The sequence below is a fragment of the Salvia hispanica genome, chromosome 3 (genome assembly GCF_029641045.1).
Source record: "Salvia hispanica isolate PSC_SH4W2 chromosome 3, Shi_PSC_v1, whole genome shotgun sequence".
Classification (NCBI taxonomy): domain Eukaryota; kingdom Viridiplantae; phylum Streptophyta; class Magnoliopsida; order Lamiales; family Lamiaceae; genus Salvia; species Salvia hispanica.
Genome location: NC_142694.1, coordinates 45399334 through 45418771, shown reverse-complemented (window position 1 = coordinate 45418771; position 19438 = coordinate 45399334). Strand labels below are relative to the sequence as shown.

At 39.4% G+C, this 19438-nt stretch overlaps 1 protein-coding gene and 1 pseudogene across 1 annotated transcript; both read right to left on the bottom strand.

The window, feature by feature from the left end:
- Window positions 1-244: 244 nt before the first annotated feature.
- On the bottom strand, window positions 245-1534 carry LOC125211033 (zinc finger protein CONSTANS-LIKE 4-like). The gene is made up of 2 exons (XM_048110707.2): window positions 786-1534; window positions 245-650 (listed from the first exon to the last, which is right to left on the bottom strand). Exons 1-2 carry the CDS (start codon window positions 1422-1424, stop codon window positions 408-410), a joined length of 882 nt encoding a protein of 293 aa, XP_047966664.1. The 5' UTR covers window positions 1425-1534; the 3' UTR covers window positions 245-407.
- Window positions 1535-18034: 16500 nt separating this feature from the next.
- Window positions 18035-18705, bottom strand: LOC125215682 (protein GLUTAMINE DUMPER 2 pseudogene; annotated as a pseudogene).
- Between the last annotated feature and the right edge of the window lie 733 nt (window positions 18706-19438).

The following is a 19438-nucleotide window of genomic DNA, read 5'->3' as shown; positions in this document are numbered from 1 at the left end:
GTTCTAGAGAAATTGGAAAATCCAGCCAGCCAATAACATCTCATTATCTGATACACGGTGGGCCATACCGTTATCTAGTTTATTCTCGTGTTTTATTTTTCAGAAAAACAAATAAGAAAACTAAATTATCCGATCACCATACTCCAAGATAGATGGATGTGCTCATGGATGCTTAATGTTTTTTGAAGATTTAATCATGTAGTATGATTTGTTTGCAGTTACCTAATCAACTCAAAAATACAAATAACTCAAAGAAAGCATGCATTCATATCTACTAATGAAGATGTGCAGAAACAAAAGTGAAGGTTGTTATATCACAAAAAGAGAAGTAGAAAAAACTTCAATATTTACACATGCACATTCTTCCTTCTTCATCAACATCATCTTCCGATGTCCAAAAAAAAGATCTAGAAGCTCGGAACGACGCCGTAAGCTGCAGACTCCACCTCCAGCTCCGACCGCTTCGCAAATCTCCCCTTGATCCTCGGCCTCGTCTCCGCGTACGCCTTCCTCGACGCGTATCTGATCGTCTTCTCGAACCTCCTGTTCTTCCTCTTCTCCCTGTACCTCATCACCCTCGCTTCTCTGTCCATCCCCACCGCCGCCTCCGCCTCCGGCACCACCCCCACCTCCATCGACGACGACGACACCTGTCAATCACAGTTCCAATTCGAGTCAATTAATTAATCTCAAGCTAAAATTGAGCATATCCACTGGATTAGGGTTTTTATGCAAAATCCCCAATTACTCAATTGAATTAGGATTAGGGTTTGAAAGGAGCATACGCTTTGGCTGATGGATTGTGAGGTGAAGTTGTACATGAAGGGTTTGGGGCTCGGGTAGTCCATTTCGTAGGTGGGGAATCCGTCGACGACGGGGCCAGGTACGTAGTGACCCGACCCGAATTCGGGCTTGTTCTGCACCGGCACGACTCCGTCGGAGTAATGCTTGTGGTCGGTATCGGCGATTTGGTGCGGCTTGCATTTGAGATCCAGATCCAGATACGGATCCATATCGGAGAAGAGCGACATGTACTCCGGCGACCCGGATTCCTCCTCAATTTTGCTATTCGGGTCGGGCAGGAGCCAGGACGCGGCCTCGGCCTCCTCCTCGGAGCTGGCCGCGGAGGCGGATTCGTAGAAGGGGGAGATCGGGACGCGGTCGTGGCGGCGGGCGAGGGGGTTGGCGGAGTGGATGTCGGCGTCGCAGGCGGCGCAGAGGGCGGCGGCGTCGGCCTTGCAGGTGAAGGAGGCCGGGGCCTGCTCGCAGACCTCGCAGATCCAGACGCGGCCGTGGCGCGAGGCCAGCTTGTTGGCGGCGTGGACGTCGGCGTCGCACGCGCGGCAGAGGAAGGCGGAGTCGGCGCGGCAGAAGACGGCGGCGGAGGCCGACTTGCACGAGTCGCAGAGCTTCGCCGTTATCATTTCTCTTCTTCGCGCTCTGATGATGTGATTGTGTTGCTAATCCGATTTCTCACTTGTTCGAGATGAAGAAATTTTAGAGAGAATTGAAAATTGGTGGCTGCGTTTTTATCAGTTTATGACTGTAAAACGAGCTGAATGGGTAGGGATGATCTCAGTGGTGGCCAATGAGGGGAGGACATATGGCGGAGTCTTAGCCAAATAAAAAAGGTTGAATTCATTTTATCTTATTTTTGGATTTTGTTGTTTAGACAGGGGGTGGGGTCCACGGAGAGACGTGGGAGATTTAGCTAGTTGTGTGTAGAGAATTTTCTACTCCTATATAGGCATATAGCCAACGTGTTCAAGATTTTTTCTTTTTTCTTTTTTGGACCAACTTATCAATCAATATAATAAATTTAATAGTACTCCTACATAAACTCATTTAATGAATCATGTGTATGTCCAAATCATTTAAGATCTAGTTATTTTCAAGTAATGGGACTACATGAAACAAGTAGTCAATAAATTTTTCACAACTAAGATTGCTCGTTAGTAGAATCTAAAATATGTATAGCTTTTGACGTTAAAGTTAAATCATGATTGAAAAAAGTTTTTCCAAAACATAGCAGGAATACGAACAAAGAGCCATATTGAATATAATATCCTACTTAATATTCTTCATTGTATTTGATTGCGTTTTGGAGTAGGATTAGTTTTAAGGTCTAAAATGTTTATTTTGATAAGTTTTGAATTTTGAATGAATATTATCGTTTATTAAATAGCGTTTGTCTTTTACATACCTGCATTAATGTTCTTCATGGATAGGTGGCTTTTGTGGAAGCGTTAGGGGCATTATAGAAAATTGCCAAGTCATTATTATTGACATTCATTTTGTTGGATATTTGATGGACTCTTATTGGGCTGTGATTATTTTGTTGAGCCCAGATGTTATCAATTGGGTTGAGCCCAATTTCTTAGTCCCTCTCTCCAGATGCTGCCACGTGTCCTCTCCTTGGATGGTTGTGTCCTAACCGTTGGATGTAGGGTTGAGACGGTTTATGTGTGTGTTGGCTTTGTTGAGCCGTTTCATATCTCACATTCCTCTCTCTCTCTTTTCTGCGTATCTGAGAACTCTCTCTCTTCTCTCCTCTCTTCCCCAGTGATCTTCTGGCTGTCTCTTGGTGATCTTTCTCGGTTCTTTGAGAGTTAGATCTTGTGTGAGTGCTGGTGTGAAGCAATCTCTTCGATTGCTTAAGTTCTGGAGAAGTTCTAGGGTTTTGTGAGTGGAGGTTTTGTCCGGTGGATCTTGATCTGGTGTGAGGGGCTTTCACGGTGGAGGTATTGGTGGTCTGAGGGTTAACTCTATCCAATCCAGTTGTGCTCCCTTGGGTCTAAGTTCTGGACGAATAGATCTGTGTTTGTGTGGCGGGTTCTGAGCCAAGATCATTTGATATCTTGCTCTTACTCTTTAGTGTTCTTAGTCAATATCTTGTGGTTAGATCCGAGAGGATCTCTCTTTGTTGTGCTGACTCGTTTCTTGAGTGTGCAGGTACAATTGAGTGCGATTGAAGCAGGAGCGATAGCTTCAAGGTCTTGTAATAGTTAGAACTAGATTCTAGTGATCTTAGTTTGTATTACTTGTTAAAATCAGCCGCGTGGGTGAGAGTTTGGCTGAGCTCTCTTGTACAAGAACAAAGAGGTCTCGGTAATTAGTGAACCTAGACTGATCTGATCCCTACAGTGGTATCAGAGCCACGGGGGGATTAGTCTAGCACGCCGAGTCGCTTAAGGAGGTGGGCAAGTGGAATCCTCCTTCGAGAGGGGATTCACTCTGGTAAATTGGCTTAATCTCTTTCTTGTCTTAATTTCTGTTTAGTGCCAACTATAGGTTTGGGCTTTTGTTTCTGGTAGACAGTCTGTGGCAAGGACTTAGGACCTCTGTGTTTTCTTTTCTCTGTGTTGCTTCCGCTGGTTCTTGTGCTCTGTTATCTCAAGTCACTTGACCACCTAGCATCTTGTGCTGCCCAAGTGACCCCCTGCGCCCTCCAGAAGTGAGTGATTGCGAGCTGGGATAGCCTTGGCCAGCCTTGCTCGTGACAGTCAAAGGATTTGAGTCCCTTTCTGTTGTGTGAAAGCCTTTGGTCTGTTCCTGCTTTGTTGGTGTATGTCTCTGTGCTCTCAGGTGTGTAAGGCTGTGTGTTTCTGTCTTGCTTCCTGTGTTCTTGCAAATTTTCTTGTTAAAATGGCTCAACCTGTTGGTGTGGTTCCTTACAATGGTAAAAATGATTTTGCTATTTGGAAACAGAAAATGAAATGTGTTTTGATTCAACAAAAAGTGTTTAAAGTTGTTGATGGTACTTTGCCTGATGGTACTGCTCAGGATAAAATTGATGAGATGAATGAATTGGCAAGGGCTACTATTGTGTTAAATCTATCTGATTCTGTGATTAGGAAAGTTGATCATGAGGAATCTGCTGCTGATATGTGGAAATTGCTTGATACTCTGTACACTGAAACCTCCATGTCTTCCAGAATGTACTTGCTTGAAAAATTGTTTAAATTTAAGCTTGATCTTGCTAAAGATATTGATGACAATGTGGATAGGTTTCAGAAGTTAGTTCAGGACATTAAGAGGTCAGGTGATAAAACTATAGATGAATACACAAGTATAGCCCTGATGAATGCCATACCTGACTCCTATAGTGATGTTAAGGCTGCCATTAAGTATGGTAGAGACTCTGCTCCTCTAGACCTGATTATTAGCTCCCTGAAATCCAAAGAACTTGAGCTTAGGGAAAGGGCTGCTGATAAGAATGCTTATAATAAGGTGTTGAATGTTAGAGGTAGATCTAAATCAAGAGGGGGTAATGAACCCAGTAGTGGTTCTGGAAATTCTTCAAACCCTAGGAAAAAGTTTAGGTCTAGATCTAGAAGCAAGGACCCTAAAACCTATAGGAAGTGTTTCAACTGTGGTGATGTTGGGCACTATAAGAGAGAGTGCACTAAACCTAAAAAGAATAAGTTCCCTAACAACAATCCCCAGGTTGAAACCCTTGTCAATGTTGCTGCTTATGATAATGTAAATGATTCTGTTTTTATGGTGCATGATCTGCAATTTGTCAATGCCTCCCCTGCATGTCCTTTTACTTCAAATGATTGGCTGTGTGATTCTGGATGTACTTATCATGTGAGTCCTTTTAAGGAGGTGTTTTCTGAGCTAAAACCTGTAACTAAGACTTTTGTGTCAATGGCTGATGACAAGAAGTGTGAAATTCTTGGTATTGGCACTGTGTGCTTGAAGTTTGAAAATGGTTATGTGCTCAGCCTAAAGGATGTCAGATATGTTCCTGATCTATGCTATAATTTGATGTCATGTACTGCTCTTGAAAATGAGGGTATGGGAGGGAAGTGGGGGGAAGGTTGCATGAAAATTTGCAGAGGTTCTATGTGTCTTTTCAAAGCTCAGAAGAAGTGTGGCTTGTATGTGTGTAATGCTGTCCCTCTTGCTTGTGACAAAGCTTATGCTAATGTAGTTAAAACTGACAGAACCATGTTGTGGCATAATAGGCTAGGTCATATGAGTGCAAAAGGTTTGAGTATCCTGAAAAAACATGCTTTTCTTTCTGATAATGATGTCCAAAGTGAGTTGCCCTTCTGTGATTCTTGTGTGCTGGGTAAACAACACAGAGTTTCTTTCCCTAATACCCCTGCACCTGCTAATGTGAGTAAATGTATTCTTGAATATTTGCATATGGATGTTTGGGGTCCTGCCTCTGTATCCTCTCACTCTGGATGTGTTTACTTCTTATCTGTGATTGATGATTTCTCAAGAAAAGTGTGGTGTTTTTTGATGAAGCACAAGTCTGATGTTTTTGATAGACTTAAAACTTGGAAAATCTTGATTGAAACTCAAACTGGTAAGAAGATTAAGGCTATTAGGACTGATAATGGCCTGGAATTTTGCAATAATCAGATGGATGATTTATGTGATAGCTTTGGAATTAAAAGACATAGAACTGTGCCTTATACACCACAGCAAAATGGGGTTGCTGAGAGAATGAACAGAACTTTACTTGAAAAAGTGAGATGCATGCTTTCTAAATCTGGATTGTCAAAAAAGTTTTGGGGTGAGGCTTTGTTAACTGCTACTTATTTGGTAAATAGGTCTCCTTCTGTGCCTTTAGTTGGTCAGTGTCCTGAATATGTTTTCTATGGCAAGCCTCTTGATTTTTCTCACCTAAGGGTTTTTGGCTGTACTGCCTTTGTGCATAATAAGTCTGACAAACTTGAGCCTAGATCTAGAAAAGGTGTTTTTCTAGGTTACCCTGAGGGTGTCAAAGGGTATAGAGTCTGGCTGAGGGATGAACCTGGGTTCAAAGTCATAATAAGTAGGGATGTTGTCTTCAATGAAGATGAATTCCCCTGCTTAAGACTGACATTGAGCCCAGATCCTATAGATGTGGACAATGAACCTCTCACTGAGGTGGAGTCCACAGATACACTCACTGGTGTGGAGCAGCCTTCTGGTGCTCCAAGTGAGGTGGAGCAGCCATTCTGGAACACCTATCCAGTCTATACTCCTAATGAGACACTTGATGAAGGAACACCAAATGTGCTGCATCACAATCCTGCCCAAAATGTTGCTGACAATATGCATAACTTGCATGATAGTCCTGTTAGAAGATCTCCTCCTGTCCCTGCTCAGAATGTGATTAATAGCCCTAGTGGCATCCAAAATGCTATTGATAATACTAACTTGCAGGATTATGTGTTATCCAGAGATAGAACTAGAAGGGTCAATGTTAGTAAACCCTCTAGATATGATGGCTTTGTTGGTTTGGTTGCTCTTATAAATTTGGCTTTCAATGTTTATGAATCTGATGGTGATGAGCCTCAAACCTATAAGCAGGCTGTTAAGTCTAAATTCTGGAATCAGTGGCATAAAGCCATGATGGAGGAGATGCATTCTCTGAAAATTAATCTTACTTGGATTCTTGTACCTTTGCCTCCTGGTGCATCTGTGGTTGATTGCAGGTGGCTTTATAAACTGAAAAATGAGGTGGAGGGCCTTAGGTACAAGGCCAGATTGGTTGCAAAGGGTTTTACTCAACAAGAGGGGGTGGATTACACAGAAATCTTTGCCCCTGTTGTTAAATTTACAACTGTTAGAATGATGTTGGCTTTGTGTGCTCATTTTAATTGGGAATTGAAACAGATGGATGTTAAAACTGCTTTCTTACATGGTGATCTTGATAAGCCCATTTACATGAAACAGCCTGAGGGCTTTGTTGATCCCAAGTTTCCCAATCATGTGTGCTTGTTGAAAAAGGCTCTTTATGGTTTGAAACAGTCTCCTAGGCAGTGGAACATCAAGTTTAATACATGTATGCAGAAATTAGGTTTTGTTAGAAGTACCTTTGATGCTTGCTTGTATGTGAAGAACCTTGACTCTGTGCCTGTGTTTCTTCTGTTATATGTTGATGATATGCTTATAATGGGTCCCTGTTTGAAAACCATTAAGGGTGTGCAAGCTGCCTTGAGTGAGAATTTTGATATGAAGGATCTAGGTGATGCTCAGAAAATCTTAGGGATTAATATCCATAGAGATAGAGATACTTCCACCCTTGTGTTGCATCAAGAACCTTATGTGTACAAAATTCTGAAAAAATTCAACATGTTTGATGCTAAGCCTGCTTCTGTGCCCTTAGCTGCTCATTTTATGTTGAGTAAAGATCTGTGCCCTAAGTCCCAATCTGATATTGATGCTATGAAGAGAATTCCCTATGCTAATGCTATTGGATCTGTTATGTACTTAATGGTTAGCACTAGGCCTGATATTGCCTATGCTGTGTCATGCCTTAGTAGATACATGTCTAATCCAGGTCCTGTTCATTGGGAAGCTCTGAAATGGCTTCTTAGATACTTGAAGCAAACTGCTAAGTATGGTTTATGCTATTCTAAATGTGATGATGGTGTTTTGCTAACTGGTTTTGTGGATTCCAATTATGCTAATGACAGAGATAAGAGGAAGTCAACAACCTCCTATGTTTTTTCAGTGTGTAGGTCTTGCATAAGTTGGAAATCACAGTTGCAGCACATTGTGGCCCTGTCCACAACTGAGTCAGAGTATATTGCCATCACTGAGGCAATGAAAGAGGCTGTATGGTTAAAGGGAGTACTTTCTGAACTTAAGTTTGTGAAATCCTCTCCTGTGTTGTTCTCTGATTCTCAATCTGCTATACAGTTGTGTAAAAATCCTGTTTTCCATGATAGAACAAAGCATATAGATGTAAGGTTTCATTACATTAGGGATATTGTAGAAAAAGGTGAAGTGTTTCTTCATAAAGTGCATACTGATAAAAACCCAGCTGACATGGGAACTAAGCCCTTACCTTTAGAAAAACTTCTTTTCTGCATAAAGTTCTTGCACTTTGATCTAGGATAGGTTGCATGTCCCGGGGGAAAGACCTCAGTCACCTTATCAGCTGTGGTAAGGGTGGTAGGTGACTGGAGGCATGAAGTCCTTTAGACTAATGGGTGTCAGCCCCTCTGGTGTCTAAAGGCAACCTGGTAGTTCCCAAGATGCTTGTGGACTTAGTCCTTTGGTGCTGAGGGATCTGCCTTGTAGGCTATGATGAGAATACCTTAGCCCACAACACTTGATTGGTTTCCCAGAATAAAAGTCCAAGGTGGAGTATGTTGGATATTTGATGGACTCTTATTGGGCTGTGATTATTTTGTTGAGCCCAGATGTTATCAATTGGGTTGAGCCCAATTTCTTAGTCCCTCTCTCCAGATGCTGCCACGTGTCCTCTCCTTGGATGGTTGTGTCCTAACCGTTGGATGTAGGGTTGAGACGGTTTATGTGTGTGTTGGCTTTGTTGAGCCGTTTCATATCTCACATTCCTCTCTCTCTCTTTTCTGCGTATCTGAGAACTCTCTCTCTTCTCTCCTCTCTTCCCCAGTGATCTTCTGGCTGTCTCTTGGTGATCTTTCTCGGTTCTTTGAGAGTTAGATCTTGTGTGAGTGCTGGTGTGAAGCAATCTCTTCGATTGCTTAAGTTCTGGAGAAGTTCTAGGGTTTTGTGAGTGGAGGTTTTGTCCGGTGGATCTTGATCTGGTGTGAGGGGCTTTCACGGTGGAGGTATTGGTGGTCTGAGGGTTAACTCTATCCAATCCAGTTGTGCTCCCTTGGGTCTAAGTTCTGGACGAATAGATCTGTGTTTGTGTGGCGGGTTCTGAGCCAAGATCATTTGATATCTTGCTCTTACTCTTTAGTGTTCTTAGTCAATATCTTGTGGTTAGATCCGAGAGGATCTCTCTTTGTTGTGCTGACTCGTTTCTTGAGTGTGCAGGTACAATTGAGTGCGATTGAAGCAGGAGCGATAGCTTCAAGGTCTTGTAATAGTTAGAACTAGATTCTAGTGATCTTAGTTTGTATTACTTGTTAAAATCAGCCGCGTGGGTGAGAGTTTGGCTGAGCTCTCTTGTACAAGAACAAAGAGGTCTCGGTAATTAGTGAACCTAGACTGATCTGATCCCTACACATTTTCATGGCTGGCCTTCAAAGGATGGTTCATTTTCACTAAAATCTAAAAATTAAAAACTTGGTCTAGTTTCACTTGATTTAACTTTGGCTTCATTTTCACTAAAATCTAAAAATAAAAAACTTGGTCTAGTTTTACTTGGTTTAACTTAGACTCCATTTTCACTAGTTGGTTCAATAATTTCAAGATTTGTTTTCACTCTCTGTTGTTTTCATGTAAATTACTTACATGAAGAATGATTTACTCCTAGCATGTAAACCCTTCCGTTAGAGCATCTCCAACAATACTGTAAAACCTAAAATGCAGTAGGAAAATCTCTCCAACGGTACTGCAAAACCAATCTCATTATTAGTTTTTGAAGAAAAAATACTTATCTTTAGGTTTGCACTAAAAGTATACCAAAAACACTTTTCATAGTTTGAGTTATTGCATTCAAGTCCAAATCAATTCATATTTATTAAAATAGAAGAAGTAAAGGATAGAAGAAGAGAAGGAAGAGAAATTAAAATATAGAGAAAAAAAAAACTTACAGAGCATAAAGATGCGTGAAGATGAAACTGTGAATTAACCTAATCTAATCTTATTAATAATTGATTTAGTTATTAAATAGTAGGATGACCCATATTAATATTATATTATTCAATATATTGGTAAAAAGTATTTTATTATTTATAATCTAACGGTACATATAACAAAAATAGTTAACATTAGTAATTAAAACAATGCATAATATATAAATTTTAAAAATGAGAAATATAAGCCAAATACATAAAATAAAAATAGAAGACTGATAATTAAAATTGCAACAACTAATAAAACCATAATCTAATAATAATCTTGTAAATTAGAATCAGATCCTCTAATATTGTTGAGCAAAGAAGAGTAGGTTCCAGCCACATAGTCATTTGGTTGATCTTGAACTTCGAAATGCACTAGTTGACCATTTGTAGGAACAATATGCAAATTTCAAACATTGAGTTTTAGTTATTTTATCGTAGTATATTTTATGTACTTGTGCTATTTTTAAATGAATTTTAATTTGAGTTTTAGTTATTTTATGAGTACGTTTGTAACTTTTTTATAGTATTTTTATTGTATTTAAAATTTATAAATTTTGTAATTTATTATTTAATGAATACTAGATTTCATATTTAGTTGTATTAGTTAATAAATCTTATATTGTATTATTTAATTAATTTAAGATATTGACAAAGTGTCTTGGGGTTAGTGTGTAATTTAGATAAAACATATAGGTATGATTGAAAAATGAAAAGTATAAAAACTTAGTGGGTGAAGAATATTCTTTTGCGTTTGAGTTTAGTGTAAATGGTTGGAGCAAAATCAATATTTAGTGTGAGATTTTCACTAAAATAGTTTTGAGTTTAGTGGAATGGTTGGAGACATTGAAGATGATCAATTTTTCTTTTTAGTTTGTCTCAATCAAGTCTTTCTCTCTTACTTATTCTCTTCACTTTACACATCAAATAGAGTTGTATAAATTTTCATACCGCCCAAAGAAAGGGGTCATCTTCCTTAGAACGGATGGAATATTAGAAGCTTGAGTCAATACGGATGGAATATTAGAAGCTTGAGTCATCGCTCTCTCCCTCTTGATTTTTCTTATACTAATATAGTTGTAAGATTTTATAAAAATTAAACATCACTTGAAAATCCATTTCGTCCTCACAAGCACAGTCGTTTTCAATTTGACATGTGCTACCGTTTTCAATTCATCTAAAATTTCAAAATCCCAATATTATAATTTTCAAAATTAACACTTTCACATAGCTTACTTTTAGTTTTAGGTGACTGACCCGACAAATAATTTTAATCGTTAGTTCGAGTGGTTTGAGATTTTAATTGATTTCTATATTGCCATTTTGATTCCAACGTGTTTTAATAATAAATTGGTGATAGATGATAAGAATTAACGTACGTGGATTGTGATCGAATGCAAACTCTAAATATTGTACTACAAATTTTAAGCTTTGATCTGGTTCATTAGAAAATATCAATAAATGATAAAATAACAGTAACAAAAAATGTCAACACAATCTCAATGGTTGATGTTGTGTTGAAATTGTGTTGTCGTTGTATTGACATGTTGTTGAAATCAAAATCTTGAAATTTTACGTGTTGATATTGTGTTGATACTGTGTTGAAAAATTTGGAGTTTGTACAATATATGAGTTTACATTTTATCAGTACCCTAAAGTATTTAGCATAAACTTTACGATATTAAACATAACTTTTGAATAAAATCTCTATATATATTGACTTTTGAATTAAAACATAATATATGGGCTTCACATTAGAAAGCCATTTTTGATTTATGTATCGTATTTTATGACATGAGTACTATACTACTATAAGTGCACGGGTTGGCTCACGAGATTGGAATTGGATTCCCAAAATTCAGAATTGCTTTTTCAGAGCAATAGCATAGTTGTCACTTGTCAGTCAATAATACTTTTTTGTTCACAAGATTTGTCTTTCCACAATCTCCCTCTCCATAGAGTTGTAGTAATAGTTGAGTACATTTTTTACTTCACACAATATTTACATCTTTACTGACATTGTCTAAGCGAAAAAAGTGAAATGGACTATAATACTCCCTCCGTCCCAGATAATTTGAGACACTTTGACTCACTACGAATTTTAAGAAATCTAATGAAAAATGAGTTGAAAAAGTTGGTAGGATGTGGGTCGTACTTTTAAAGTATTACTCCCTTCATCTCGCTTAAGATGACATGTTTTCCTTTTTAGTTTGTCCCAACTAAGATGACACATTTCCTTTTTTGGTAACTTTCTCTCTCCAATTAATACACTCAACCACTTTTTCTCACTCCTATTAAAATATCCTTCTTTCTTTATCTCTCTACTTTAATACTTACACACACCTTCTCTCTCTCCAATTAAACACTTTAACCAATAACTCTTAAAATCTCGTGCCGGCTAAGCAATGTGTCATCTTAGCCGAGACGGAGGGAGTAGTTTTTTAATAAAATGTGAGTAGGAATGAGTTAGTGGAATATGAGGTCCACTACAAAAAATGGTAAAAGTAAAGTGGGACGGCTCGAAATGGAATACTTGGTCGAATTATTTGGGACAGAGGAAGTAGTATATATCGTAAAATGCATTGACCACACAAAAAGTAACATCACAATTCACAATTATGCAACAGTTCCTTCAATTTTTCAATTTGCCTGAAACAATTTAAAGGAATTATCCGGTTAAAAATCATTTTCATATTATATTATTAGTGTTGACCTAACGGGTATTATGCCTATAGTCAGAAGTCTCATTTAAAGGAGCTGAGTTCGAATTCCATTACTGGCATGTGAGAGCTTCCATCTCTCAAGCACAAGTGTGAGGCCTTGAGAGATGGGCTCCTGTCAGGACAATGGGTTGAAGGCCTCCTTTCTACCGGGCCGCTATGTACCCTGATTGAACTCCCTCACAAACTATCGGGCCGGGGTGTGGGGGCGGCTGGGGCGACCGGATCAACTTTTTTTTTTTGCTACAAGAAGTCTCATTTCAAATTTATTGTGCCACCTTTTTGTATTAAATAGCTTTAAATCTTTGATACTATGGTGGTATTAGTCTATAATGAGAGCTTAATTAATGGGATAATTAATGAGTCTAGAATGAGAGCTTAATTAATGGGTTAATGATTACTTTTGGGCTCATCTGTTTACATTGTTTGGGCTGATTCACACTCATATTCTTTTAAACTATCTATTTGGCCCATGTCATAACATTTCTCGACAGTAGCTAGTCTGTGTGTTACTCCACCCTCCCAAAAAAATATGTATTTTTTTTCTTTTCAGTTCATCTCATAATAATATTTATTTTTTAATTTTAGAAACACTTTTCTCTAATAAGATGGAACTCATTCTTCACAAACATTACTTTAATTACTATTTCTCTTTACCTCTCTTTAACTCTATCAATTTTGTGTTAAAGCACGTATCGAACCCAAAGTGCAGATTCTTTAGCGACGGAGGGAGTATAAAGAACTTGTAAAAGTGAAAATTAATATTATAAGAACATAAAAGTTTATGTTTTTCTCATTGGTTAAAAAAGTTATGGTTAATTTTTGTTTACTAAGGGCATCCACAATGGGACGCCCTAAGCGACGCCCTATGCACCGCCACGTCAGCATTTTATCCTTCTCCTATTCCATCTGCAGTGGGGCGGACTATAACCCGTCCTAAGCGACGCCCTAAGCATTTTACTATTTTGTATTTATATTTTTATGTTTGCAAATGTAAATAAAAATAATAAACAAATAAAAACAACACAATTAAAGGGAAATTCTAATTTTACTTAATTAAAAAAAAAAGTTACAAAATAAGAAATAAAAAAAGCACTAAATACAAAAAAAGGAGGCTAGTCTAGAGAAGTCCCAACTTGCGGCTGAGGCCATCGATCATCCGCTGGATCCCCTCGATTTGAGCCGGGTTGGTCGCCTGCATGAGGGCGGTGTGCGCGTCCAACAACGTCCGGTAGTCGGAGGAGGCCGCCAAATCCGCGTACGCATGGGCCGCAGTCGAAGTCGCGGACGACGTCGAACTCGGGGTCGGCGACGGGGCCTGGTCAGGCAGCGCAACGGAGGTTGATGTGGCCTTGCCCTTGGCAGCCTTGACGCCAGGGGGACGCCAGGAGGACATCGGTGTGCCAGAACTCTCATCCTCGAACACCGGACTGTTGAGGTCCATCGGAGACGCGCCGCTATCGCTACTTGTATAAGCATTGAAGGTGCGCTTCGACGCCCTCCTCCTCGCCGCCATCGATTGGGGAATCACACCACCAACGAACTTCTGCTTGTCCCTCAAGAGCGCCCAGGACTGGTAGTGCTTGAAATCGCCGTACAATAAAATGTACGATTGCATCGCTTTGTCCCGCACATCCGCGAGACTCTCGCCACTGGCCTGCTCCCTCTCACACTTCTCGTACTCCGCCGCGAACAAATTTACCTGCTTCTTTATTTGATCCCAGTGCTTGCGGAGCTGCTCCTTGTGGCGCTTGTACGCGTTCGCCGGCTTGGCCGCGTTGTATTTCTCGGCGATGCGCTCCCAATACGCAGTCACTCTCTGGTTGTTGGCGTACACCGGATCCTCCGAAACATCAATCTAACATCTCATCAAGACGATGGATTCGGGGTCGGAGTAGTTCGTCCTTCCCGGGGCGAACTCTTCACATACCTCCGTTGTAGGCAACTTCTGGGCTTGGGCCTTGGTCCACTTCTTCTTGGTGGCAGATCCAGAAGCGGCGGCGGCGGAGGGAGCGGCGGGCCGGCCGCGAGGTGCGGAGGGGCGGCGTGGAGACGGTTCCATATCAGACAGCCCGTATGAGTCGGTGGAAAAGTCAGGATCGTACTCGGCGTTGGTGTCGAATGGCAGGTATTCGTCGGGTTCTGTACCCGCCATCGTGCACCACCGAACATCGGACTATTCCGATAATCTCCGGAATCCATTTTGCTTGAAAATGTAGTGAATTTGATGAGAGTGAAGTGAGAAAAATGAAGTGTGAAAAATGAAGTGAAAGAGGAATATATGGGTTTTGAAAATTTAATAAAATTAAAAAAAAAAAAAACTAAACCGCGTCGCATCGTCCGTGACCCATCGTCCGCCTCGTCCATAGTGGCGGACGATGCAACGGACGATGGGTATCCTCCGCGCATTGTCCGCGGACGATGTATTGGGCGCGGACGATGGGTTACCCATCGTCCGCGATACTGCAGTGGCGGACAATGCGACGGACAATTCATCGTCCGTCGCATCGTTTGCCCCATTGCGGATGCCCTAATGGCATGTTTGGTAGGGGGTAATAACTCATCTAGGGATGAAATTTTATGAAAATTCATAAAATTCCATCTCTAGATGAGTTATTCATAACATTCCATCCCTAGATGAGTTATCACTTCTATAAAACATGGCATAGTTCTGCATTAGTTTGAGTGGTGGTTAGCCGTGTCGGATCGCCACGGCGGAGTATGAGAAGGTTAGTAAAGTGGATCGCGTAATCAGCCAATCAAATTGAACCACCTATATTCAACTTGCAACCCCAACAAATTAAGCCAATCACATCACAAACCACTCATGTCTCCCACACTACTCCCACCAAATCATATTTATTAATTACTACATCTATAAGATAAATAATTGATTCTTAATTTTGATATTTAATTTCCAATAGTTGTTGCTATTTATGTTTGACCACAAAATCTCTGAACTTCTTGGTATGTAAATTTGTGATGGAAGATTGTAATTCATAAAGTATACCGGAGAACAAAACTTGTGCGGTTAAATTTTGCCGGTTTGAAGAAGGTCGTCATCGACTCGTTGGCGTGCTCTGCCGTTGTTTGGACTGAGGAAGCATTTTTTTCTTTTGGTAGCTATATGCAAATTGCAGTTTCCCTTATATGTTCTGATCATATGCCATGGCGATGCCTTGGAAATTATACCGATTAGGCCAGAGACGAAGTTGCAGTGTGGTTGAAAGTCAATTTTATGGAGTTTTCCGGCTATACTTTTGGACAAGTAGGGTCAGTCTACTCCACTAGGCCCACCTAGTCCATATGCTAGCTTTTGCACATATACAAAGTGGATAAAAAATACACCCTCAAATATTAACCGGTTCATTCATATGAGGAAAAATAAATAAAAGGCGATAAGATTTGTGAGATGTTTGATTTGATGTATGCTTGCATCTTCAAACCCAAAATACATGTGAACAAATTAGCCAACTAAGAGCACTCCCAATGGAGTTCCCTTATTTCTCCCTTATTTCTCCCTAACTCCTGCCACATCAGCGCCACATCAGCATCACATTTTATCCCCAGTTTTTAGCCAACCCCTACAATGGTTTCTCCCTTATTTCTCCCTTATTTCTCCCTAACTCAACATTTCATTTTTACATCATCACTAATTTAATTGTTTTATTTTTATATATAATAAAGCTAGCTTATTTAATTTATAAAGATAAATCAAATAAATAGTAATAAAGTTCGTTGTATTAAACACGGGTACACATTACAACGAAGAAAATTAAAAAAAAAAAAAGTACACGAATGGAAATAAAAAATCAAAAAAAAAATTCAAAGAAAAAAAAATTCAAGGGCGGTGGGCGCGGTTTCTATTTGCCCACAATTCTTCGATGATATCGTGTTGTAGTGCTTGATGGGCCTCCTTCTGGTGTATGTCCATGAACGCCTGGAACCGTTCATGTTCGTTGTGCGGTACACCCTGGCGGGCGGACTCGGTTGAGACACCGTGACTCGATGATGCAACACTTGGGTCGTTGGTGACGTCGAGGACGCCTTCGTGTTCATCTTCGATGATCATGTTATGCATGATGATGCACGCATACATGATATCGGCAATATCCCCCTGGTAGAAAAAGCGCGTCGGACCCTTTACCAGTGCAAATCGCGATTGGAGCACCCCAAATGCCATCTTTGTGTGAATGAAGTTTGTGGGTGATGAATGGAGGAAGAGGATGAAATATTTATAGGGGTGGGATAAAATAGCCGTTCGGCCAAAAAAAAAAAAAAAAATTTTAAAAATCGCCGATTATCGCCGAGCGTCGCCCACAGTGGCCGGCGATCGCTCGGCGATAATCCGGCGATAAATCGCCACTCGGCGAAGCAACGGTAACATTATCGCCGAATTATCGCCGACTTCGCCACAATGGCCGGCGATAATTCGGCGATAATCGGCGATTTATCGCCGAGAATTCGCCACCTCCATTGGGAGTGCTCTAAAGTAACAGTATTAATGAGCCTTTTTTTCCAGCTCAAAAGCAACACTTGAAAGGGCATAGCATGCTGATGTATGGGACCGCCACATATCTCCGACCACCCTTACGCCGCCGGTATCCGAATCCGGCGACTCTATTAACCACAATTAATACTAATAAATATCTAATTAAATACAAATATATTCCATATCTGTCTAATGGCACCATTGATTAAATACAAATATATTAACAAAAAAGGAAATCCCATTAATTAAGAATATATACTTTGATCATTTTCTTAGTCTTATCCTCTTCACCAGCACAAAATGTAGTGCTTGATGACTGCTGCATTTTTTATGCACCATTTTCCATCAAGTTGCAAAGACAAGATTAATGATTTTAGCTTGCCACCTTTTGTTGCCACTAATCATACTTATGTACTTGCAACTTGTTTATTTTTATCCTAATTGAATTTCTAATAGAGGTCAAGGGTTGATTTTTCCCATCGTTTGAGGCGTTCGGCCGAAAATGTTGCACATTTAGTGATTACTCCATCTGATTTTCAAAATAGGGATTTTAGGGACGACACAAGTATTAACATGAAATAGATAAAGTAAAATAAAAAAATTATTGGATAATTGTTAATGGAGAATAAGGTTCACAAGAAAAAAATTCAGTGATCCATCAACACTATAGAGACAATATGATATGGTGTGTCCAATAATTAATTTTTTGACAAGTCGAAATATAAGGGCCCACATCCAACTAGACATTCAAACTAAAAGAGTTATTTAGGGAAAATACTTATTATACCACTTTTACAAAAAAAATTGCTTAATAACATATACACATAATGTAATTTAATATCTTATATATAGTGTCAATAAAGAATATAATCACACAATATATCCATAAAATATTGCATTCCATTCTATAAACATTACATATAATATATACACATAATATAATAATAATATCTTATATATACTGTCAATAAAGAATATAATCATACCGCACTTCTTGTTAGTGTTGTTTTATGGGTATAATTTTCACTTTTAGAAATAAATATCCTCTAAAAAATTTCCGACGATAAAAAATTTCATAATATCGATGTAGCATCCAAAGTTATATGTCGATTGGGCAATTAATGTGCAAAGTTATATAATTGACGTGTAATTTCAGCTGTCATGTTGATATTTCGAATGCCAGAAACTATCTACATGACACCTTATTCCAAAAAAATGATATTAATACAGTAATTATTCAAACGATATGACATTTTCAAATAAACATTTCAAATGATGGGACGAAAATCGAGCATTGATCTACAAAAATTCCAAAATGAAGCTGCTCATCTCAAGAAAATTTACCATTCATCGGATCTCAAAATCAAAAGAAGCAAAAATAGAGATCAAAATCCACAACCCTAACAATATTTTCCATTAACTAATAGTAGTAGTAGTTGATTGGTTTTGCTCTTGTTGCCTCAATTGTAACTGCTCCCCATTTTCCACAACATTTCCATCATCTTTCTTCACCTTCTCCTCCTCTTCTTCTTCTTCTCCACCAACTTTTCCTTTATTCTCCACATTTCTAGCGGTGGCGAGGTAAGTAGGCTTGACTTCACCAGCCATGATCACTAAGAACTTCTCTTCGAAAACCGGCAGCGCCTTCTCGGCTGAGGCGCCTTCGCCCTTCTCGCCTGCTCCGCTCTCCACGTCTCCCTCTTCTACCGCGGAGAGCTTCCAGTAGGAGCAGGCCAGGATGAGGAGGGCGAAGGCGATCAAGCCGAGCATCGCTGCCATCCCCCCAAAGAGGTACGGCACCGGAGAGTGCCACGGCGACCGCTGGATGGCGGCCGGTGGCGAGAAGGTTGCCGTGTTTGTGGTCGAGTGAATACCGATTCTCATTTCTTTTCTTTGAGTTTTACTTGCTAGTTTTTTTTTTTTTTTTTTTGGAAAGAAATAATTGAGTTGATTTGAAGAGGGAAAAGTGTGTGTTTTTTTGAGTTTGAGGAAAGGGGAGGAGGTGTTGTCTATTTATACAAAGAGAGCTTAGGTCACTTTGCAATTTGGAGAACTTTTTTATTATTGGATTTGATGTTTTATGTGGTGACATTGAGATAGTATCATATAAGTATGTGTATTGGAAAAGTAATATGGATAGTGCATCTAATATTCGTTTCATAATCTAATTAACAACGTATATGTTATAAAGGAGTTTAAATTCCTTACACATTTTTTTTAATATTAGATAAAAGGCTCAAATATCACCACCACGACAAAATCAAAACAAGACGGACATCAAGCCAAAAAAATAAAGGAATAGACAAAGCGCATGACAAACTACGACCAACACACCTCCCACCAACAAAAAAACAATAAAAGAGGGGACTAACAATACAACCACCAAAAACCGAGAGCAATCCCAAACACACGCAAAGAGGGTGAAAGAGTTAGAGAAGCGAGGTGAAGTTCACCTTTGTGTCGCTCGGCAAGTTATTGATTCTTCAATAACTTCTAAAACACTTTCTAATTTGATCAAGTCATCACATATTTCTCCTAGTAAAAAAGGAAACTCCGAGTACCATCCTTTAATCCATAATCCATGTTACATGCACGAATTAAGATGTCATGTGCTTCAAATTGGAGAAGATGATTAGAAAAATGAAATTCTTCTGATCTCTACAAATATTGCTAAAAATGTTTAAAATCTTTAAAATATTTTCACGGTTTATGGTGCATTC